Below are 25,569 nucleotides of genomic sequence, written 5' to 3'. Positions count from 1 at the left end.
TCAAATCCCAGCTCTGTCACTCCATAGGATACAAATCACATGAAAATATAAAAAGAATATAAAAGAGAATATATTTTATATATAAAATATAAAAAAGAATATAAAACATACAAACATATAAGTACACAATGAATACTAGCTACAGAGATGGTAAGTATTGTTACTGTTGTTAATTTTTTAAATTATTATTAGTTTTCTTTCTAGGGTAGATTTATAAATGGTACTCTTTCAAATACAAAAAAATAGGGTACAAAATCAGTAACAATACTTTATGTTTTGAAATTTGGAAATAAAAAAAAAAACATGCTAATATTACAGAGGGATCTCCTACCACTCACTGGACTTCTCAGAAGAGTGCTGCAATAAGTTTCATCATGTTCTTTTGCGACTTTCACTTCCTTATTCTATTTGTATCCTTGCACTTCATATGTTATATCAGTATTTTACCAACTGTGCTACATGACAAAACTCTTCTTCAAATCTTTCTAGTTTAAATAATCTAAAAGATCCTAAACTATGTAAACTTTTAGAACACTTTAGTATTTTGTTATTAATGGCCTCCAAAAACTCTTAAGTTCCTTTAGTAACAGCTCTGCCTGATGCTAACATTTTTGCACACCAAAAAAAGAATTAAAAAATAATAACTACACTACCTCTGAAGTAAAAAAAAAAAAAAAAAAAAAAAGTTGAGTTTTCACTAGTAATGATGTTCTCAAAACAAAATGAAAAAATAGTAGTGGCAAATATGCTATAATCAAAGCAAAACATAAATATAAATATCTACATATATAGTACATTCATTTGTATCCAACTACTTCAGAATCTACTAACCTGTTACAGAATTCTTATCAAGTTAAAATATTCAAAATAATCTCTTCCTTGAAGATTATTACTTACAGAATTATGATTTTAGCATATTTATAATCCTTTAAAAATATGGGTTCATAAAAAGTGGGTTCATGAATATATTTACTCAAAACCCCCCAAATCAATCTCGCAGTCCAGCAATTCTCATGAATATGAAAGTTTTTTTAGTGTATACTTTAGTAATACAGATCTACAACAAATAAGGAATAATTGCAGTTAACTCAGTTCTATTAATGATGTGCTTAATACTTCTAAAAAAGTGCTTTTCTTTTTTTTTTTTTTTAAGTTTTATTTATTTATTTTGGGGGATAGGGTGGGGAAAGACAGACAGGCAGAGGGAGAGAATCCCAAACAGGCTCCATGCTGTGAGCACGGAGCCAGAGGCAGGGTTCCATTTCACTAACTGTGAGATCATGACCTGAGCCAAAATCAAGAGTCAGAAAGAAGCTTAATCTGCCACCCAGACAGCCCAAAAGTGCTTTTCAATTATATTATTGAATCTCCTCATGTTACATTTTTTGATTTTAATTTTTTATTTTATATATACTATAGTTCTTCAAGCCCTAAATCTAAGATACTATTTGCAAAATAATTTATTAAGATTTATTTTTAATCCATTATATTACCTAGGAATTCTCATTAGGAAATAAAGAAAAGCACCAAAATATACTCAGATCAAAATAAAATATGATAGTCAATTCTTGATATCCCAAAGCAAATGTATTCTGATTTTTTTCCTTGCACCACACCCCCAGCTGATCATTGAATATTTCTTTTCCTAGCATATTTCCTAGATTTATTCAACAGCATAGTAAGATTATAACAAGATCAACATAAAATATTTTAGCAGTTTACAAATACTAATTACTTTCTAAATCTCAAGAGTTTCTCATTTTAAAAAAAGGAAAACCCAAAAAGGGTAATGAGGAAAATCAATTTTGCTATTAAAAGCTTTTACTCTACTAGAGTGAGAAGGGGAACCATGCCATCTGTTAACTGGGAAGAAGATGAAACCAACACTTGAGCAATTGTACAGAGAAACCCTGATGAAGACTTGCAGTCAGTCCTATGCTTAAAACAAGCGTCTGGCCTACAGATAAAGTTGTTTCTCACCATTTCCACTCTTCTAGTCTAGCTTCCTACTTAAAATCAGTCTCATTATAAACACTTTAAACATGTGAATTCATAAGGCACGTGGCAAATGAATATCATTTTTAAGTTATATTTAATTAAATGCATAATTTCTAATTCTCTTTTTACATGGCCTTAAATACATTTGGAAACTTTATTATTATTGACTTGCCTTCTTTCTTCCAACCAGTAACTTATTGTCATCAGTAAATCTAACACTCTTGCAAATGTCAAAAGAGCAATCAAAGAGTAGGCCCCATCTTAGATCTGTGGCTTTCTCATCCAATCACTTTAAAGTAACAATATAAAAAAATATTTGATTTGAGCTAAGACAACAACCCTAGCAAAGGGAAATGAAAACAAATCTACCACAGAGATATGCCATAGCATAGAATACAAAATGTTTGTGATTTTATTAGCATGTCCTGGCAATGACCTCAATTTTTCACTGTAACTTAAACTTTGTCTCTGATGAAGATAAATACATAAAAAAAAGTTTGATTCCATTTCCTTTTCCTTTCCTCACCTCCAATGTCCTTGGGAGTAAACTACTGCCATTAATTAATTGTAATAAAATAACTTTTCTCAGTGTTGTAAGTCATACCATTATATTTCCTGGATTTATTCAACAGTATAATAAGACTATAATAAGCTCAATATAAACTATTTTAGCAGCTTACAGATACTAATTATTTCCTAAATCCTAAGAGTTCTTCATTTTTAAAAAAGGAAAACAATTTTATTCCTGTTCATTTATCACATTGGGAGCAAAAATTAAGTGTAACATTTATTGAGCACATACTATTTGAGCACATGTAACAAATAACAAACACTAGAATTTTAACGACATTCCATTAACTCAAAATACCTGATAACATTGGTAACCCTCAGGTAAGAAAAAAATTAGACATATAAAAGGAAGGAACTCACAATCCTTCCTATTAAATAATAAAACCTTCATTTTGAATAAGATTCTCTAGTATAAATACTGTCCATCCCATAAAATCCAATACTGAGATTAAAAGGTAGATTAAAATACCAAATGTACTGCAAAAAAGATGTGTGTTTGATTATAATGCTACATGATGTCATGTATCCAGGACAACTGAAGCATTATGGTCTCTCAGGGATAAAACTGCCTCTTGGTCATAGATTTAGGTGACACAGCATGTGATCCATTGTCTCTACACAAAAAATGTGTGCAGCTGCATTTTCCAGTCAAGAAAGAGCAGGAAGGGGGGAGGGGGGGGGGTTGGATACAGAATACAAAAGGGTCAAAGATTTGTCTCATAGGGAAACTGTTTTTCAAATAGGGATAAAAAAATAAAATTGAGTGGAGGAAAAGACCTTCCTCCAACTCATGCAGAAAGGAGAAAACACTAAAATCTGGGGGAACAAATTCTGTTGTAACCTTCCACTGAATCCACTCTTCTTCCCTAACTTGCCCAGGTACACAGTGTAACCCATGGTTTAAATACAATTTCTATCTAAATAATTTTATGCTATTTGTACTCAGTATATAAAATTGTCCTACACATTGTTGCAGTACTTGTCTCTTAAAGTGTCTGTTGTTCATCAGTTTCTTGGGGAAGTTAAAATGAAGCAATTGCTTTATAAGAAAAAAAAACACACACACACAACACATTTGCTTCTAACCAATAAACAAACCTGGTATTTTCCATATAAAGAACATTTTTCTTTAAAAAATGAATGCTAGTACCTAACCCTACCTTTCACACACAGAAATGCTGATCCAAAAAGCAGTACCACAAAAGATCTAAATTCAGTGAAAATTGTTTTCTCTGATAAGGAAAATGGCTGGTTCTCGTAAACATTTTTTTAAAAAGTTGATAACATGGGGCGCCTGGGTGGCTCAGTTGGTTGAGCATCCCGCTTTGGCTCAGGTCATGATTTCACAGGTTCCTAGGTTTGAGCCCCGTGTTGGGCTCTGTGCTGACAGCTCAGAGCCTGGAGCCTTTGGATTCTGTGTCTCCTTCTCTCTCTGCCCCTCCCTCACTCACACTATCCCTCTCAAAAATAAATAAAATGTAAAAAAAAAAAGTTGATAACAAAATGGCATGAAAAACTTCTATTACTATCTAAAACATACCACTAATTTAATTTACATGTTACTGAATATGATAGGGAAATTTAAAAATGCAGTACTAGCTCTTATAGTAAATCTAGCTTAGAAAACCCATCTTTTCTCAACCTTTGGTACTACAATCAATGTGGTGTCCAAGGAAAATATGTTAAAGGCTGGAAAACACTAACAACAGATAAATAAAAAAATAAAAGTAATCACTAAAGGAGGGAAATATCCTTGCCATATAGAATTAGAAGTAATATCACCTATGTTACAAACTATATAGTGACCAGTTAGCCAAACAGCACTTTTGTTCTTTGACAGTCCTGTACTGACAGCACTGAAAAAGTAACGTTAACAGGAACAAAGTTACAGAAACCTGAAAGTCAACAGATCTAATGTCCTAAAGGACCAGGGTAAAGTTGGTTGGCATTTGAATACAAACAGCAAATATACTGTCATCAAAATTTACTTATGCAGAAATGATTTTCAATGCCTCAGTCATGCAATAAATCTACTACAGCCAATTAAATGGTTCCACTGAAAATAAACATTTTTTAAAAGTACATCCATGATCAGAAATAAATTTAATACAGGCAGAAAATATCTTATCTTACTAATAGCCCCTTATGTCAAATTTGGAAAGCAAAACTTAGGACTCCATACCTAATAAATTTAATATACTGATTTGAAAAATTTTTTTAATGTTTTATTTTATTTTTGAGAGAGAAAGAAAGCGAGGGAGGGGCCGAGAGAGAGAGAGAGGGAGGCACAGAATCCAAAGCAGACTCCAGGCTCTGAGTTGCCAGCACAGAGCCTGACGCGGGGCTTGAACCCACAAACGTGATATCATGACCTGAGCCGAAGTTGGACGCTCAACTGACTGAGCCACCCAGGCGCCCCTAATATACTGATTTGATAGGTCATTCTAAAAACAACACAAAAGTATGATTAATTAAAAGTAAGTACAGTTTTTTTTTTTAATGTTTATTTATTTTTGAGAGAGAGAGAGAGAGAGAGAGAGAAAGAGCATGAGCAGGGGAGGGGCAGAGAGAGAGGGAGACACAGAATCTGAAGCAGGCTCCAGTGCTGCAAGTGCTGATGCTCAGAGCCTGACTCGGGGCTCGAACTGTGAGATCATGACCTGAGCTGAAGTCTGACTCAATCAACTGAGCCACTCAGGGGCCCCTAGAAGTAAGTACATTTTAAGTAAGACTCAACTAACCCTCTGGGGCACCTGGGCTCACTGCTGTCCGTGCAGAGCCTGCTTGGGATCCTTTGTCCCTCCTCTCTACCCCTCCCCTGCTTGTACTCTCTCAAAAATAAATTTAAAAAAGGTTAACAAAAGACTCAACTAACCCTCTATGTGTAATTACTGAAATAAAATATATTTATGCTAAAAATTCTTAAAGATATCTTGGGGCACCTGGGTGGCTCAGTCGTTAAGCGTCCGACTTCGGCTCAGGTCATGATCTCGCGGTCTGTGAGTTCGAGCCCGCGTCGGGCTCTGTGCTGACAGCTCAGAGCCTGAAGCCTGCTTCAGATTCTGTGTCTCCCTCTCTCTCTGACCCTCCCCTGTTCATGCTCTGTCTCTCCCTGTCTCAAAAATAAATAAAACGTCAAAAAAAAATTAAAAAAAAAAAGATATCTATGTTATTAAATAGACTATCTCCAGGACATTTTAGAAAGTAACACTTAACCTAATAAACATTCAAGTTCCTAAATAAGCTTACATGGAATATAACCTAAATTCTTAATAGCCAAATCAACTGTAGCGATACATAGCTAAGAAGTCTAGATGTCACTACTAGTAGATAGGATCAGCCACTGAATGGATGTTAGTTCCATTTGATAATACAGAGAATATTGACAGCAAAGCGGCTGCTTTTCTTCTTGGAGGCAGATCAGTGTTTGTGGTGGTGGTGGTGGTGTGTGTGTGTGTTTGTTTTGACCTGTTGCATTTGGCTTGTGAGATATTCAAATAGAATGGTCATTTGGGATATATGTGATCTGAAGTTCAGAAGAGAGATCTGGTCTGGGGATAGATTTTGGAGAAATAGTTAAATAGTGAAATCTGCCCATCTTTCTCCACCTTCATAGTCACGACAGTAGTGCGGAGCAATATTTCATTTCTCATCTAGGTTACTATAACAGTAATCTATATGAATGGTACCCCTCATAACTGTGTTCTGCACAAACATATGCAGTGGCTCTGACAATACGTTTTTATTTTATTTTTATTTTAGAAAGAGAGAGCTCGAGTGAGGGAGAGGGGCAAAGGGAGAGAGAGAATCTCCAGCAGGTTCCATGCCCAGTGCAGAGCCCTACACGGGTGGGGCTCAATCCCACAATCATGACTTGAGTCAAAATCAAGAGTCAGACACTCAACTGATTGAGCCACCCAGGCATCCAGACAATATCCTTATAATTAGTCTCCCTGCATCTATGCCTGATCCTCTCTTAATTTGCTCTCTACAATACAGAGTAATCTTATAAAATGCAAATCTGATAAGGTCTCTTTCTTGCTTTATCCATCAATGGGGCTCTTAAATCCAAATGCAAAGTCCTTTACATGGTATATAAGATCTGGCATGACAGCCCCTATCTAACTTCTTTGACCATATCTTTAGCCACTCTTTCCCTGGTTCTCCCCACTTTAGATGTCTAAATAGGCCATGCTTTCTCCTCCCTCAGGACCTTTACAAACGTTACTTCCTTTGCCTGATATACTCTTCATTTCACCTAGCCCTGGCTGCTATTTATCATTCACAGTTCAGCTTTAAAATCTTAAGGGAGGGGCGCCTGGGTGGTTCAGGCAATTTGAGCATTCTAGCCTCAGACTCTTGATTTTGGCTCAGGTCATGATCTCACAGTTGGGAGATGGAGTTCCATGTTGGGCTCTGTGCTGGGCATGGAGCATGCTTGGGATTCTCTTCCCCTCCCAGCCCTCCCACCCCCACTGCATATGTGCTCTCATCAAATAAAATAAAATGAAATAAAATAAAATAAAATAAAATAAAATAAAATAAAATAAAATCATAAGGGAAACCTTCTCCACATCCCAAACTAGAGGGGGCCTTAAGTTCTGTCTTTCCATAATATCCTATACTTTTTGATAACATTTATCTTGAGATGGCTTAATACATATCTTTCCTAACTGACTGAAAGCTGCATAATGGCAGAGCTGGTTGTCTGGTTTGTTTAATGCTCAAATATTTGTTGTCTGTCAGATCTAGGTTCCAGCTCTGCAACCACTTAACTTGGACATCTATAAAATGAGACAGTTGGATTTTTGTTCTATACTAATCTAAATGTTATTAAAAATGGAAATTCAAGTATTAATAGCTTTCCTGTAGATACATACATGGTAAGACCTATATATATATATCCTACCCATATGTATACTTCCTATGTGTGTTTGTATAAATCACGTACACATGATTTATGTAAATGAGAGCTAATACTTTCTTATATGAAAACATTTACTGAATGTTTATGATACCAGGAATTGTTTTAAACTTCACAACAACTCTACCAGGCAGATTAGTGTCCATTTTATATAATACGGAAACATATAAAGAGAGATAAAAGGTATGTCCATAATCACAAACTCTGAAGGGAATATGGCTCCAGAGCTCATACTCTTCACTACTTCACTAGCTGCCACCCTGCCCAGACTGCTCCATTAACTACAAAAGATTTTTTAAAAAGTACATACTGTCATCAATATATCTGACTCAATATCTATACCCTCAAGCTTATTCTTCTCTCCTGGAAGTTAGTCCAAACTAGACTATTCCTGCCCAAATACTTTCTGTGCATTTCTCTATTTAGATTATTGCTTCAGCTATTCTAACACCTGGATTGTCTAGCTTCCCTAACACCATTCAGCCAAAACCCTAATGACAATTCCTCCATGTAATTACCACCTGAACTACTTTTAAAGATGTTTATCTCTCCTATGTTCCAACTGCATTTATTCCTCCTTTTTTTACTACGGTTATTTCTGTCAGTAGCTCAAAGCAAACAACAGAAATGAAACCACTTTATAAACACTAAAGTTCTATACCTTATAAAGGACTTAAGGCTAAAACAAACAAGCCCAAAAAGAATAGAAAACAATGGGCACAACAACCCTAAGTAATTTAAGCAAGTATAACCTGGCTGTCACTTGCTGCCAACCACATTAGACATGCAAAGCCCAAATTATACCATATTATTCATTTTTTTCAACTAAACAAAGGAGATATTTTTATCAAACTATATGGAACAAAAATTTGAAAGGTGAAATATGATATTCATTAAAAAATATTTACTGAGCAATCGACATTCGAGCACAGAAAACAATGCGAGATACCATGTTTTCCATTCTGCTTGGCGAGCCTTTCACTTAAATTTTAGTTCTCCACTTAGGAAGTATTTGCAAAACAGTATCAGAAAACTTTTTAAGCATTAATTATTTTAATTCCATCTGAACAACATGCTATTTTGAGGTAGTAAATGAAGGAAGTCTATAGTAAAACTATATGAAGCACTGCTAACAGAAAAGTTTACAAAAACAAATAGAGATAATGAGTTTATTAACAGTAATGATACACCATTAGTAAACTTCCATTGTAACTAAAAAATTCACCTCACCTAATCCCACTCCTTGGGGAAAGTTGGTTCCTAATCTCTGTGTTTCCACAGTACTCTTGAATCTATGTCTAGAAGGGTATGTCTCACACTGTAATTATTTACTTACACACATCTGATTCCTAATGTACATTAAGCATTTGCTAATTATTAAATGAGTATCTTCAGCTTGCACAAATTATTTAAATCTTTTTGTTCTTCTAAACATCAAGGAATATCCCATTAAGCTTTCTGATTATTTCATATTTCTGAATTACTATCTTTATATAAAGGAACATCAACAAGTAAGTTCTCAAAACTAACCATTTTTTTCTCCATAACGTAAGAACGCCCTAGGTACAAATAATGTAGGTTAGCTTTTAAATATTGGAAAGAGCTAAAGCATTAAGTGTCAAAGCACTAACACTTGTGTATTTGCAACAGAAAGATAGTCTCATGACCCTTTCACAATTTCCCAAAGGATCTTTAAGAGACTTTTAAATGCTCTCTCAACTAAGAAGAAATAATCAGGGCAAAACAACAGGTTCAGAGTGCTATGACACGTAAAATCAGTGGACAGCATCATGTGGCAACAATTTTAGAAGTTAAGTTTTTTGCCAAAATTTTAGGGGGGAAAATATATAACCACTCCCCAAATTACAATTATCAGGAAGAGGATTATGGAAAATGGCAGCTGTGGTGGCAGCAAATTTTTAAGTCCTTCTGAATCTTTACATAAAACACAGAGCAACTAGAGAGCAAACTCAAAAACCATGGGTAATTTTTAGAAGAAAACTATTTGATAGTCTCACCACAAACCCTATAATACAAAAGACTGAAACAAACCACCAACAGCCCCAACCTTCTTTCCCCCCACTCTGCTCCCAATCTGTTTTCTACTGGTGTCTAAGTGAAAGAAAGCAGAGGGAAGCAATGAAGTGTCTGAGGAACTTGAGAACAGAAGCACAAAATAGCCAAAAGGTATTCAGTGGCAAGCACTGAGAGACAATTTGTGAGAAGCTAAAATTACTCTAGCATTGAGTAGGTGCAAGTGGTTCACAGTAAGGCCTATAGGCCTACAGCAGTCTAGTCCCTTTAGGCTATTTGAAACTGACACTTGGGGCTGTCTTCCAAGACAGACCTTACCCTTAAGAGAAAGTCCTGGGAATGAAAACAAAATTGAGCAGGTTAAGGACAAACAAGATAAAGAAAAGAGAAGGTCCAAATAGAAGTGTCAGAGCAGAACAGAGCCAGGAAATCTCAGAAAGCCGTATACCATTTTTTTTAACAATGCACAAAAACAATAAAAGAGAACTCTGAAGTTAGAAGAACTAAGCCTCCTTCTAAAACTTCAAGAAAACTATTTTCATATAAAGAAACAAGTCAAAGTATTGAGGTTGAATATCATACAAAGTTACAATAAGAAAAAAGAAACAGGAAAATAGTTAAACTCAGAAGCAAGGGAGAGGGGGGAAATGGGAGTTGTTCAATGGATATAAAGTTTCCATTATGCAAGATGAGTAAGTCCTAGAGATCTGTTGTACAACATAGTGCCTCCAGTTAACAATATTGTATTGTACACTTAAAAATTTTTTAACAGGGCAGGTTTCATGTTAAGTGTACTTACCATACCACACACAAAAAGTAATAAATAAAAGAAAAAAGGGAATAAAATAACATCCTACAGACAATGAAAGCATGCCAGAGATGCTCACAGAAGAGATAAAAATGAGCTTCTATTTCAAAATGAACTTAAAAAATTATGTAAGACAGGAAAGAAAAAATATATATCAAAATTTAAAAAGCTCAGGAAAAAATGACAAAATTCAGGAAAGAATCCGAAATAAAAGGGAAAAATCATTTCAGGAATGAAGACTTAAGTTCAAGAAATATAAGAAAAAATAAACATAAAAGATAAAGTCTTAAGAAAAACAGAAGGTGAAAAGAAAACAAAAAAATCAAAAAGAAGGAAGGGTGCATGCAAGCTTTAAGTATAGTGTCTAGGGAAACATAGTAATAAAACAAAAAAGAAATTCAATCAAGCAGTTTCCAAAAAATTAAGGTTATTAGTTATTTTTTGAAGGAAAGGAGTTATGTTTGGGAAAAGGCATACATGGAAGGGCTTCTAAGGTAGCTGACAAAATTCTCTCCCTTTACCTGGAAGATGGTTACATGGGTGTCGGTCTCATAATTCACTAAATTACACATTTGTTTTCTCTTCTACATTTTATTTTACAGTAAAAAAGGATAAAAAAAGGAATTTAGGAAAATCAAAAACCACAGATACTAATTTAAAACTACTTCTACATATCAATGGAAAACAGTAACAAAAAGCTTTTGGAATAATCTTCAAACCAACGTAATAGAATTATGCAGCAAACCAAGAGACCAATTTTCCCACAATATTTCGCCCTTATTTTTGGCAAACAGGATGATGAATTAAAAGTCTACTATCTTAAGGGCACCTGGGTGGCCCAATCCATTAAGCATCCGACTCTTGATTTCAGCTGAGGTGATGATCTCATGATTTGTGCAATAGAACCTTGTCTCTGGCTCTGCACTGACAGCACCAGAGCCTGTTTAAGGTTCTTTATCTCCCTCACTCTCTGCCCCTCCCCCTGCTCCTGCCTTCTCTCTGTCTCCCTCTCTCTCAAAACAAATAAACGTTAGAAAAATATAAAACTCTATCTTATTATAAAGTACCTACCTGTTCTGTTTCTCGCATACTTTAAAACGTATTTGACACTTACTGATTCTTAGAATAAACTGCAATATTTAAAATGCATAAAAGATTTTTTTCGGTAGAGATACTCTAAAACTGCCAAGAAAATTCATCTTTGTGACAAATATGGTAGTCTTCAAAATAAATATAATTAAATTCAACAAGCACTTATCCAGCACATATTTTCTATGAGATATTTACACTTTAGACTGAAGAGATAATTAACAACTATAATAGAAAGCTATATATAGTAAATGCTTTGAGAAAGGTACAAGGTACTGCAGGTTCGGAAGAAAAAAAGGGCATTTCACCTGCCCTATTGCATTAAATTTCTAACCACACCCTTCTCATATTCCTTCAATCTGTATTCTCCAGTATGGCAGAATGATCTTTCAAACACCAAAATCCCCCTTTAAAAACTCTTTACAAAGTACAGTACAGTACATAGGCAATTTAAATGCCTTACAAGGACAAGGTAGACAACAAGTGGGTGAAGCTGGTTTGATGTAAGACAACAAAGAATGATGGAAACTACCAGCAAGAAGGAAGCTACTCACAAGCTTTAGGCAATTACCACCATGTAGGAACATGAAACCAATGTTGCTATAATGTTCAATTTTTTCAAGAGATGACAGAACTCTAGTCATTTCATGTGAAATGTACCAATATTTAAATGTTGGCAAATAATTCAAAATGTAAAAAAACCAAACCAAACCAAACCAAAAAAAAACCCCACAAGCCAAACAAAAAAACAGCTGTAGGTAAAGTTTGCCAACTCTGCCTTCAGAAATGTGCCTGATATTAATATTCCAGTAGCTGGCTCCTGAGTGTCCTCAGAACTGAAAAAAGACTGTCTTCCTAATTCAAAGCAAAGGGAACAACTTTCTCTCTTATAACGTTTTTCTCTTAAAATTTTCGGACCTGCTACCATTAGTATGCCAGCAAAAGCCAGCAGTTGACAAAACACAAGAAAAAATAGAAAAGTAACATTTATTTGATAGTCACCTCAAAGTTGCTTAACCAGTTTTTGGTTGTTATTGTTTTTATGAACAGTTATGTTCATGGTCACCATTTTACACTACATACACGTTATATAGTCAAATTTTCTATTGCTAAAACTGTTTCTAGATTATATGATACAATCAAATGTATCCATGTATTTTTTGTTCTTTAACAAAAGAACACCATGAGACTCCAGGAAACCACTGGCCTAGTAAGCTCCCTGAACAATCTGGCTCCTGTGTGCCACTGCTTCACACCACTTCAAGTTTCCTGAATATACTATGCTCTTTCACTCCTTTCGGTTTTTGGATGTATTTAAGGCTCTCTACCCCATTTGTCAGAACTGCTCAGAGTCAGTAAAGCCTTAGTAGTAGTAGTCAGAAGAGACTTCCTTGAATTAACTTTTTTTCCCATCCTGCTTGCTTAGCATCCTATATAGAACCTTATTATAGAACTTACTTGCTATTTATGACATTTTTGTAGAGATCCATGATATACATATATAACTGAAACAAAGTGAAATCATACTTTTACACTTAACCACATATAACACACTGAAATTTTCTATTCAATTTTTTATTAAAAAAAATATTTTTAATGTTTATTTATTTTTGACAGAAAGACAGACAGAGCGTGAGTGGGGGAGGAGCAGAGAGAGAAAGAGAAATCCAAAGCAGGCTCCAGGCTCTGAGCTGTCAGCTCAGAGCCCGTTGTGGGGCTTGAACCCACAAGCTGTAAGATCATGACCTGAGCAGAAGTTGGATGCTCAACGTACCGAGCCACCCAGGTACCTCTTCTATTCAATCTTTTAAAAGAAATGCTGATTACAATTTACCACATAGGTTCTATCATCCACTTAAGAAATACTGCACTAGAATATAAATCCTTGCAAACAGCACTCAATATATTCATTTTCATGCTGTAGTACAGACCGCTTAGTAAGCAAATATTTAAATAAAAGAATAAATATAGCAGTACCCTGTACTAGAAAAGTCAAAGAGCAAGGCAGACCCATCAGCCAACAAACTTCTATATATACAACCTCTGACAAATGACTTAACCTCCTTGAATCCCAAGGAGTTAACACCATTTACTTAACTCATTATAACAATAAAGTAGTAGCATTGCTGCCACAGATTAGGCATTCTATAAATGAGGCATCAAATGAGGGAAGATGGTCTGGAAATATCAGTTTCTTCTCCCTACCATGTATTTTTCCCTACTCCTTCCAGGAGACAAATCAAGATTCAAGTGTCTCATCCTGGCAAATACCCATTTCTTAAAGACTTTAGGTCACAGTACAAAGAGTATGCATTTTGAAAATTTTAACGACTTGGTTTCAAATACCCAGCACTGCATTTACATAACTTCTCATTATCTTTCTCTATCAATAAGAATAAAATACTTCCTGTAGGGTTAAGAGGAATTAATATATACTATATTATACTCTATATATCATATAACTACATGTCCAGTATAATACCATGCCAGAATATAGTAGGTGATCAATAAAAGATAGTGATTATTGCTAGGACTACTACTGAATGTTGTTCAATCAGCATACAACAGGTAGCATTTAAACTGAACTTTTAAGGATGGAGGAGCTGGACAAAGGCGTGGGACAAACAAGAGGAACAGCAAAATCTTAACTTACAAGAAATCTCTTCTTTTTCTGTTATTTCCTCTTTTAAGATAAAGAAACCATAAGGATGTAAGTTTATCAATTTCCTCAATTCTCTACCTCTAAGGTTATGAATAAAACTCAAAAGTACTATGTTAACTCTGTCTCAAAATTCTAACTTAAGGGGCGCCTGGGTGGCTCAATTGGTTAAGCCTCTGACTTCAGCTCAGGTCATGATCTCGTGGTTCGTAAGTTCAAGCCCCACATCGGGCTCTCTGCTCTCAGCACAGAGCCTGCTTCAAATCCTGTCTCCCTCTCTCTCTGCTCCTCTCCCATTCTCTCTCTCAAAAACAAAAATAAACATGAAAAAAATTCTAACTTAAATATTAAATTATGCTCAGTGGGCTGTAAAATATAGTGTGAAAGGTATAAATATATTAAATACATTTTAGAAAAAATTTCAGTTAAGAGTTCAAAGTAAGAGCACTTTGTAGTTAACCTAGTTAACTAGAAAAAATTAACTGAAATGTTCATTCAAGACTTTAAACAAAAATTTTATTGTCCAATAAAATTGACAGTTTTATTAATAATATTCTCAATAACATTCCCAATGTTACAATGGCATCACTCTTCTACTAAGTATACAGTGTCTTCCCTCCAACAAAGTTCATCATCACTTTCAAAACTTTAATATTTATTTTCTTCAACTGCATTTTCTTTTCCATAAATAAATAATTATAGCCTCTCACAAAGAGGAAAGCACAGGGACTGTTCTTTTCCCAGTATGTTTTCCCCAATATATCTTTCAGACCACTTCTAAGTGGCAAAAGCACCAAATAACTATTAAAGTACAATCAAGAAGCCAAGAATTTTCTGGGGCGCCTGGGTGGCTCAGTGGGTTAAGCACACAATTGTTGATTTCAGCTCAGGCCATGATCTTTCAGTTGTGAGTTCCAGCCTTGTCTTCAGCTCTGCTCAGACAGTGCAGAGCCTGCTTGGGATTCTCTCTCTCTGCCCCTCCCCCCGTGTACGCACGTCTCTCAAAATAAATATTTAAAGAAAAAAAAAAGCCAAGAATTTTCTTATACAACCTGTAGACTTTATAGGATCTGAGGATAATTAATGGTAATTAAACTATCCTGGTAATTTAACAGGAATACATCTATTTGGGGAGAATCAAAGTAATTTTTTGTTACCTGTGTTGGTACAAAAGGCAGTTAACCTTTATGATAATAAGCATATCTTCTACATGACTACTTAAGTAAAGAGATTTATTTAGCCTTTTAGGCCATAGTAATATTATGTTTATAACCTTCAGTGAAACCAAGATCTATGTGAGGGGATAAATTCCATTTTACATTTATAACAGGCAGATTCTAGGAAAGTAGAATTCTCTTGCTCACCACTATATTCTTAGCACATAAATACAGTAGATGCTCAATAAATATCTATCCAACTTTAAATATTTATAGAAAAGCAAATTAGGTTGAGGGAAATAAAAAAATATATGAATCAAAATTAGGTTAAGGCTTTGAGCATGGGACATGCTTTGCAACTTGCTTTCAAAGAGTAGAGTATGGAAGGAAAGGGGGTGGAAACCTGGCAAACAAAGCCCTCAAAGAGTGATCAAGATTATCATCAATTTTATCATATTGTTATTATGTGCCCTTAGAGTAATGTGATGAGAATGGCACTTCATCTCTGTTGTCTTCCTCCCTAAAACCTATATGACTCCAGTCTAATCATTAAGAATCATTTATCCCCTCACATATTAGGCAAATCTCAACCGAGGGACATTCTCTAATATCTCTGACTAGTACTCCCGAAAACTGTCACAGTCATCAAAAACAAGAAAAGTTTGAGAATTTGCAATTCTGGAATAGAAAAAGAACACTAGGGAAAAACTAGTGAAATCTGAAGAAAGTGCATAGTTATTAGAAATGTAGCAATTTCGTTTCCTTAGTTATATAAGTTATACAAGCAGTTCACAATAATGAAAACTGAGTGAGGTATACTCTGTGTACTACCTTGCAACTTTTTTGTAAATGTAAAACCATTCTAAAATAAAAAGGTTACTTAAATGAAAACAGAGTAAGGAAAATAAGGAATACAAGAATCAAAATCCCTCGGAAACAAATGATGATAAACCTTCTTTTCGTCCCTCTATGTTTGGAAGTAAGACAAAGATAGTATTCTCCTATAGTGGAAATAAAGTTATTAATAAACAATACTGTAGGCATTGTACAAGTCTATAGTATTAATTATGAAGTTACATACGATCAAAGCAAATCCCTTTGAATTTTAGTTTCCCAAAGTATCATTCTTCATCCTCAACATTTCATTAACTCTGTGACAAAAATTCATAACATTTGCTGTCACGTCTATATTGAAGTGATTATCCCACATCTTTAATCTTTAGTCACTAAAGGTCATATTCCCCTTGCTTTCTCCCACGCATCTTACACTCAACTAAACTCACCATCTTCTTGATGATGCTTCCCTTCCAAACTTCCCTCTCAAAGTTATTAATTTTTTTTCAGTAGATCTCTCTCCTTCCCATGCCTCCCATTCCCGCAGTTAATAATTACTATTAACACTGCTGTCAAATGAACCTTCCTCAAATAAGGATTTTATTATATTCCTAGGTTCAAACGTCATCTCTTTTTTTTGTACTAAACCATATTTAAATTCAGAAGTGATACCTTTAAGGCCATCCATAATTGGTTATGTTTTTGTACCCTTCACTTGTAAAGATCTTTCCGTCCATCTTTCTACCTCATTTCCATAAGTCTTGCCTTTCCTTTATTCAGAAAATAATTCAATCCTCACAAAGCATATCACATATACACAGGAAAATAAGACTCTTCTGGGTGGTCAAAGACTTTATAATTTTCTTAGGGTGATAAAACCTAAAAAGATGAGGGGTGCCTGGGTGGCTCAGTCAGTTAAGTGACTGACTTCGGCTCAGGTCATGATCTCATGGTCTGTGAGTTCGAGCTCCGCGTCAGGCTATGCGCTGACAGCTCAGAGCCTGGAGCCTGCTTCAGATTTTGTGCCCCCGCTCTCTCTCTGCCCCTCTCCGGCTCATGCTCTGCCTCGTTCTGTCTCTCAAAAATAAGTAAATGTGAAAAAAAAATTAAAAAAAAAAAAACTAAAAAAATGACTAAAAAAGAACATTGGAGGGACACCTGGGTGGCTCAGCTCAGGATCTCACAATCTCACATTTTGTAAAATCAAGCCCTGCATCACACTCTGCGCACACAGTGGAGAGCCTACCTGGGATTCTCTCTCTTTTCCTCTCTCTCTCTCTCAAAATAAATAAATAAACATTAAAAAAAAAAAAAAAGAACATAGGAATCTTATTCAAAGCTGTATCCTTAGTTCCTATAACATGAAAAGGGCTCAAAAAGTGTTTTTTTTAATTTTTTCTTAGTGTTTATTTATTTTTGAGACAGAGAGAGACAGAGCATGAATGGGGGAGGGTCAGAGAGAGAGGGAGACACAGAATCTGAAACAGGACCAGGCTCTGAGCTGTCAGCACAGTGCCCGACACAGGGCTTGAACTCAGGGACTGCGAGATCATGACCTGAGTCGAAGTCAGACGCTTAACTGACTGAGCCACCCAGGCGCCCCCCAAAAAGTATTTATTAAGTGAAAACAAGGCAGCATAGAATGCTACAGCCAAAAGAATTACATGCTATTCAAAAAGGTAAAGAATTTTCAGTTGGGGAGGTGAAGGCAGGTCTAAAATTCTATGATTCTAAGGCTCTCAGGGCAGTCGAGACTCAAGCCTGAGTATTTCTTCAGCGGTTAAGAAGATGTGTGCAGGTATATTTCCAACAGAAAAATGCTACACCAGCAAAGATAAGTAAAATTGTTATACCACATTGAAGTAGTGAATAAAGAACAGTTCCTGAAGGTTAGTGGAAGATAAGATGGGATTAAATAAGGACCAAAGTTTGAAAAGTCCTGAAAAGAAATTTGGTATTCATACTTGACCTAAGGGTAATACAATTCATGCTTGACATGAGAGTGATACAATTTTCAGAAAGATTAACCCAATGGGAGTAACATGTTAAACTTTAGAAATCAAGAGCCTTATTTCTTGAAGAAGCCTCCCCTAACTACTTAAACCCTCTAGGTTCCTTCTCCTTTTAAGCCTTATACCACTTGCCTGCAGTATACAATTTAACTCCTAATTACATCTTCTCACACAGTAAATTCTTAAATTTTCACTGGTGTTAATCTAGTCTCTTCAATCAAAGAATAAGGATCAAATCAAAGATCTCCATTTCTTCCTAAGAAATCAGCAAAGCATTAGGCCCTTAAAACTTTATTTTTGGAGGACTTTTTGCATTTATGTAAAACCTACTTACTAAAAAGACAACAATCTAAAAGCGACACACACGCACACACACACACACACACACACACACACACACACACACACACACACACACACAATGATAGCTAAGCAATAAGCTACCACAAGAACAAGTCCTGTTTGGATGGCACTTCTTAAAGTTTCATTCGATAGATCCCATAACTAATAATGTCGTTATCTTACAGCATATGTTTTCAGTACTTCCTGTTTCATCACCACATTTACTTTTCTTTCCCAACTAAGCATTGCTCTCAGTGGTCAGCACATAATAGTCATTTCTCAATCTTATTATCTTTTTGGCACTGAAGCCTTTCCAATCTTTTTATCTATTAACTTCATTGATTGAGAACCACTGTTATGGCATAATTAAATTCTAATAAATAGTGCTGCTATAACTTCTCTACATAATTCTTTTACACATTTTAAATGCTTCCTGTGGTTTAGCAATATTCAAGTAAAACTGATTCAAATAAAAACATATGTTACAGGAATAATTCAAATCCACCAAAGCATTCACAAAATGATGTTAGTATCCATGGATTACACTTAAATTCTAAAATTTTCCAAATTCCACAAAAATTTAGATTTTTAAATGTTCAACCTTTTGACCCTTTACTTTCATATATTCTCAAAATTAAATTTCACTCCTTAAAATAAAATCTGTTCATGTTAACATTCACATTAAGCGTTCATACTTTTCCAAAAAGAGCTTAAGAAAGTACACATACGAGTACTTATTTCATCCCTAAACAAGTATTTTCACTCATAATTTATCTATATCCTTTCAGGTCACATTTTCATATAAAAAGAAAAAAATAAGACTTTCTAAAACTCAAAAAGAAATACTCCAGAATGTGATTATTTCTGATTGCTTTAGAACCTCTCACTAATGGTTCTTAAATACAAACGATGTTTTTCCAGAGTTGGGAAACTCCATAATGTACTATTCTATTCCCCACCACTCCTTCATTGGTACCTAACACTGCTGAGATTTTACAGATGAATCATCAAACAGCAGAGGAAGGCAAAAACGTCAATATATACCCTACAAGGACTTCAAGGAAACAGAGATAAGTCTTACAATTCGGATGGAAGAGATAGACGAGATAGACGTGAACAGTTCAGCTTTTTCCACTTCCTCATCTCAGAAAACACAAAAACAAATGTGGATGCAAGGCTACAGCACGATTACAAAGCCCCTGCCTACCAGTGAAGCCACAGACCTAGTGGCGCTAGGGCACTCTATTACAGTCAGCCGGCCACGTGGCTGTCACAATCAGAAGGAAGACAGGAGAAACAGCACAAACTAACCTGGAAATAAATAACCGCCCTCCGCCTCGGAGTTGGGGTAGAAGAAAGACCGTGCCGTTTTTTTGCACGCTAAGACTTTTTTCCTGTAAGGTGAAAACGGAGTACAGGGGCTGCTTTTAAGGAGACTTTAAAGCAGAAATCAGGTCCAAGAAGACCCCGAGGGTGGTACCCCATTGAATTCGCTACTCTCACTCCCGCGAGCTAAGGTGGAAACAGGCATTCTGCAAAGGGGTAAAAGGGGCGGAGTTGAGTAAGAGTGGAGGATGAAGGACTACTCAGAGGGGCCTCCTTCCCCTGACTGCCCCCGTCCTCCGGGGTTTTCAGACTCGCCGCTGCTTTGGTGGGGCGAACCCAGAAGGCTGAAGAGCCTCGCACAGGCCCTCAGTACCTCTCACCCACTCCACCCCCCTCCCCGACAAAAGATACAAGGACAGAGATAACCACGGGCCCGAGAGAAGCAGCCAAAGGAAGTGTCCATATTGCAGCGCTGAAAACCCTAGAACTCCCACCCCACCAAGACAGCCTCCTCGAGAGGCCCCCAGGGCGCCCGCTGGAGGAGGGGCCAGAGAGTGCCGGGGTCGGCCACCCCTACATCCGGGACCCGCCCCTGTCCCCCGAACGCCCGGCAATCCTGGGGCTTGAAGTTCACTCCAGGCAGCGTCAGGCGCCTCCCTGGGCACTACTTGGCTGGGCCCAGCCAGTCCGTCTGGGGCCGGACCAGGACTCCACGCCCGGCACGTCTCGTTCCACTTCGAGGCGGGGGAGGGGGCGCCGCACACACTCCCGAGGGGCTTGGGGCACTTCCTCTAACAGCAGATGCGCCCTGAGTTGAGCCCTAAGCGTGCCCGGGGCCACCTCCGAACCTTCCCGGAGAGCCGGCACCCCTCGCAGCGGTTTCCGCCAGAAGACACCCGTTCCCAGGCGGTCATTACCTCTCACGAAAAACTCCTAACTCGACCCTCCTAACACGACCCTCATGGAGCCGCGCTCCCCTCAGTTCGATACCCCCCGGGAACCCACACAGGACTCAAGCCGCGCGCAGGGGGAGAACCCCGTGCCGGCGCCAATTCCTCACAGGACAAAAATGTCCGGGCGCGTCACGGGACAGCCGCCTCCGCGCCCCACGCCGGGAGCCGGCCGCACGCGCTGCCTCCGCGCCCGGGAGCTGTGCCGCGGACCGGGGCGGGGAGCGCGGACGCCCGGCAGCGCCCGCCCAGGAGGGCGCTACTCCGCGGGAACTCACCGTCTGCTCTGCAGCCGCAGCGGGGAGGCAAGGAACGGGCAGGGGAAGACACAATATGGCAGAGCACCACAGCTGCTCCCGGCGGCTTCCAGCAGCCGCCTCCGGGAAGACGCGGCAAAGAGCAGGCAGCGGCAGCTGCGGTGGCGGCCGCGGCAGCACCACATCCCCCTCCCGTTCGCTTCCTCCCCCTCCCTGCACCCTCCCCCGCTGCCATGGCAACGCGGCGCCAAGGAGATTAGCCCCGCCCTTCCCTCCGGTCCCCGCCTCTCGCGGCCACCTCCGGAGGGGGCTCGGCCCGCCTCCCGGTATCTCCTCCCACCTCCTACCTAAGGGCGGGCCCCGGACCTCGCAGGCCGTGCTGAACTGCGGGTGGGAAGGAAGAGAGATGCAGTGTCCGGAAGGGCGGGGTTCGCACGGAAGGCAGGGCGGAGACGTGGTGGGCCAGTGCCGGTTTCGGGCTGAGGAGGGGCTGGGAAGGCGGGAAAAATGGAAAGGCCTCGCCTGTCCCGGCAGGACCTATAGGAGTGTGGCGGAGCGCGGCGCGGCCGCTGAGTGGCCAAGAAGGCGCGGGGGCGGGGCCAGGGTGGCCTTCCCGGCTGGTCGGCTGGAGAAGCCTGTGCTGGGACTGCAGCGACGACCCCCAACAGCCTGAGCTTCTGTGGGTTTCCCCAAGAGCTTTCCGCCATGGGTCGGGCATTGAAAGCGCTGTAGGAAGCGGTAAAGCATTAATATGAACTTAAAGTGATATCACACTCGCTTCACTGAAATTTTAAGTGGAAACTGAGCTCAGCGTGTTTGTGGTGAAAAAAAGGACTTTGGAATCAGATCCAAAATTTAATAAGCATCGCATTTCCTGAGCCCTCATTAAGTGCTAGGGACTGAGGTAAGTTCTTTACGTACATTGTCATAACCATAATGCTAAGATACTGTTGCCAAATAAAATATACAGGAGTGCCCAAAGTCAGAATTTCAGGTAAATGTAGAATAATTTTTTAATAAAAGAATGTTCCATTTGGGAACTTCCTGATTTTTGTTTTGTTTTTTGCTAAATTTACAAACCCTGTCCTCTTAGAAATTCCCACTTTACAGAGAAGGAAGCCAAGGCTTAGAAAAATAATCTGACAGAAATAAGAGGCAGAACTAAGGCTCCATTTTACTAAAATTATGATCCTGATCACTAAATTTCTAAATATCTTTATCCACATCTTTAAAAAGTAGAGTAGCGATACCTATATCACAAATGTGCTGAACAGATTAAAAGTAAACGTGTGTGAAAGAGACCTGCGCAGGGACTGATGCATACAAGGTTCATTTTTTTTTTTTCCTGAACAATGAATGTTAACTGGATATTCACTGTGTGCGGGCTGTGAGTCAAGTGAGCTGAGCATGAAACAAGCTGCCTACTGACAATAAAGCAAGTCAAGCTCTGGGGATGACAGAGACACAGAATTAATTATAGGCATCATTCCGCAGATGAAAATACTGTGTCTATATGATTTGTCCAAAATCCTCTGCTAGTTCCATTTGTTTCTCATTACACTGTCTGAAAGGCCTCATAACTGCACTTAGGTTAAGTGGCCACAAGCCAAATGTACTATATGCTTTATAGAAGCAAGAGTCGCTTCATTTTCTCCCTTCAGAGCGATCACTGTTGCCCCCTCATGTGGACAAATTGAAGGAAGTTCCTGGAGGAAGAATGCAGTAGAACAGGAACAAAGAAGGAAGGGAAGATTGAGAGGAGGTGGCTTCTGGAAAGCCATAGTCTCCTCATACCTTTGTCTTGTTTTATACCTGCTGACAATGGTGATCACTAATATAATATGGGTCTTCATCTCCCTACAGATTATTGTAATAGTATCTTATTTGATATATTGAACTTTAGTTTCTAGTTTTCCTTCTCATCTATTTTTTTAAAATTTTTTTTTCAACGTTTATTTATTTTTTTGGGGACAGAGAGAGACAGAGCATGAACGGGGGAGGGGCAGAGAGAGAGGGAGACACAGAATCGGAAACAGGCTCCAGGCTCCGAGCCATCAGCCCAGAGCCTGACGTGGGGCTCGAACTCACGGACCGCGAGATCGTGACCTGGCTGAAGTCGGACGCTTAACCGACTGCGCCACCCAGGCGCCCCTCCTTCTCATCTATTTTAAACTCAGGTGACCAAACAGTCCTCCTCAACTCTAGAAGAATCACAGAATTTGAGAGTTGGCATTAATACATACTTTCAAGACATGTCATCTAGGAGCCCAGTTTATCATAGATACAAAAGCAAATCCAGAACAGCTATGTAACTTGTATAAGGTCAAATAACGAAAATACTGCATTGGCATCCACTAACATCTCTCTACTGGTCCTGTCTATGACTGATTCAGTAGACAGGCTGGGCACATTTAAGTAATCTCTGCAGGTAAGGCTCAGGTCTCTTAGGAAGTCTATCACACTTAGTTCAGAGTCCAGGGATACTTGTATACTTAAAGGCTATTTTAGAGGACTTTGAACACCTCTCAAGAAAAAGCTGTGATTAAAACTAATGATGATTCAGAGTGAGTAGCTTTACCCAGGAGTTTACAAGAGTAAAAAGGCTGTGAAACCAGAGTTTAACTCTTTAGGAAAAAGAGGATCCTGGCATTTAAGATCTCCTGTGAAGTTTGTATTGTTCATTCTCCAAAATACTTTAAAAAAAATTTTTTTTTAGTTTGTTTATTTTGAGAGAAAGAAAGAGAGAACCAATGGGGGAGGGGCAAAGAGAGAAGGGGACAGAAGATCAGAAGAGAGCTCTGTGCAGACAGCAGAGAGCCCAATGCAGGGCTCAAACTCACAGACCATGAGATCATGACCTAAGCCGAAGTCAGACAGTCAACCAACTGGGCCACCCAGGCACCCCTCTCCAAAATACTTTTGTACTTTAAACTTTACTGGAAGACAAATACATTAGAAAACATATTGTTTGAAATGCCCTCATATTTAGACAGAAAAGTGATAGGAACTCAAATATACACATTTACATTTTAAATGTATTTATTATTGTATTACATATATTTAACAAAGACTCTTTGATCATGACTTGATGATTCTAAAAATAACCAGTTTGCCAATAAAGAATGTAGACTTCAAGACCCTTGAAGTCAATGCCCATATCTCTTTCATTCTTATAGTCTAATTGCTTAGAACAGTTTTGGGACCGAGGTGATGGCCAATAATATTTGTTAACGGGGCACCCAGGTGGCTCAGTCAGTTGAGTGCCTGACTCTTGATCTTGGCTCAGGTCATGTGAGATCAAGTTTGTGAGATCAAGCCCCACATCGGGCTTTGTGCTGACAGCATGGAACCTGCTTGGGATTCTGTCTCTCCCTCTCTCTCTGCCCCTCCCCTGCTTGCTTACTCTCATTCTCTTGCTCTCCAAGTAAATAAATATTTTAAAAAAAATAATAATGTAGGGGCACCTGGGTGGCTCAGTTGGTTGGGTGTCCAACTTCAGCTCAGGTCATGATCTCATAGCCCATGAGTTGGAGCCCCACATTGGCCTTTGTCTGACAGCTCAGAGCCTGGAGACTGCTTTGGATTCTTGTGTCTCCTTCTCTCTCTGCCCCTCCCCCACTCATGCTCGCTCGCGCGCGCGCGCGCGCTCTCTCTCTCTCTCTCTCTCTCTCTCTCCCTCCCCCCCCTTCAAAAATAAATAAATATTTAAAAAGTTAAAGAAAATAATGTTTGTTGATAAAAGAAGTAACTTAAATCACAAGATACCGGGACTAAGATACAACAGCCCTATAAGTACTGGTCTGTTACTTGGGGCTAAAAAGATGGAACTGCAGATGACAGTCTAGTTTTGTTTTGTTTTTTCCTTTGAGGATCTTTTTCAATGTACCTCTAAGAACAACTAGATATATTTAATAGTACCTACATTTCTGTAAGTCCTGGTATTGGCAATAATTTGGACCAATCCTTCTACTAACGACACTGGAAGAACTTAACAAAATATTAAAATTATCAGCTCAAAGGTATTAGAGAGCTAACAAGATAGAAATTACCAACCCAAGATCTGAGGGTTGCTGAGAGTATGAATAGGAATGGGGGATAGTGAAAAAATTAAAAAAAAAAAAAAAAAGGGGGCGCCTGGGTGGTGCAGTCGGTTAAGCGTCCGACTTCAGCCAGGTCACGATCTCGCGGTCCGTGAGTTCGAGCCCTGCGTCGGGCTCTGGGCTGATGGCTCAGAGCCTGGAGCCTGTTTCCGATTCTGTGTCTCCCTCTCTCTCTGCCCCTCCCCCATTCATGCTCTGTCTCTCTCTGTCCCAAAAATAAATAAACGTTGAAAAAAAAAATTTAAAAAAAGGAATGGGGGAATAGTGATTAGAGTTCAGAATGTTCAAAGGGGGAAGGAGGATGACTTGGTTGAACTTGCTTTAGACAGGGAATCCAAATGGCTACATCCTAGATGTAAAGGGTCATCTCCATTTCAAATCATCTCAACCCTAAGATTGGATTAGGGTAGTTCCTTTAAGTCAATGCCCCCAAAACCCTTGGCAGAAGCAAACTGAAATTTTCTTTGGAGTAAAGTAATATTATTCTACGCCTCAAATCATTTGTATAA

General features: G+C 38.4%; 2 protein-coding genes across 5 annotated transcripts in view; one reads left to right on the top strand and one right to left on the bottom strand.

Annotated features, from left to right (window-relative positions):
* Positions 1–21,328, bottom strand: part of FOXN2 (forkhead box N2) — a 66,650-nt gene extending 45,322 nt beyond the window's left edge. Inside the window, exon 1 of one of the 4 annotated variants that reach the window (XM_045054185.1) lies at positions 21,308–21,328. The gene's annotated coding sequence lies outside the window, so the exon portion shown is untranslated. Of the gene's footprint in view, positions 1–19,508; positions 19,692–19,738; positions 20,648–20,981; positions 21,115–21,307 lie in introns of those variants that run through there. The other 3 variants (XM_003983970.6, XM_045054184.1, XM_019827153.3) reach the window with 3 other exon arrangements.
* The window catches only part of LOC109498160 (translation initiation factor IF-2-like), a 243,517-nt gene continuing 237,463 nt past the window's right edge, over positions 19,516–25,569 (top strand). Inside the window, exons 1-3 of the mRNA XM_045055102.1 lie at positions 19,516–19,664; positions 20,063–20,472; positions 20,579–21,864. Of these exons, the coding sequence (XP_044911037.1) occupies positions 19,516–19,664; positions 20,063–20,472; positions 20,579–21,633 (1,614 nt within the window). The 3' untranslated portion in view covers positions 21,634–21,864. The remainder of the gene's footprint in view (positions 19,665–20,062; positions 20,473–20,578; positions 21,865–25,569) is intronic.

The sequence above is a fragment of the Felis catus genome, chromosome A3 (assembly GCF_018350175.1).
Source record: "Felis catus isolate Fca126 chromosome A3, F.catus_Fca126_mat1.0, whole genome shotgun sequence".
NCBI lineage: Eukaryota > Metazoa > Chordata > Mammalia > Carnivora > Felidae > Felis > Felis catus.
This window is presented reverse-complemented; position numbering and strand designations above follow the sequence as displayed.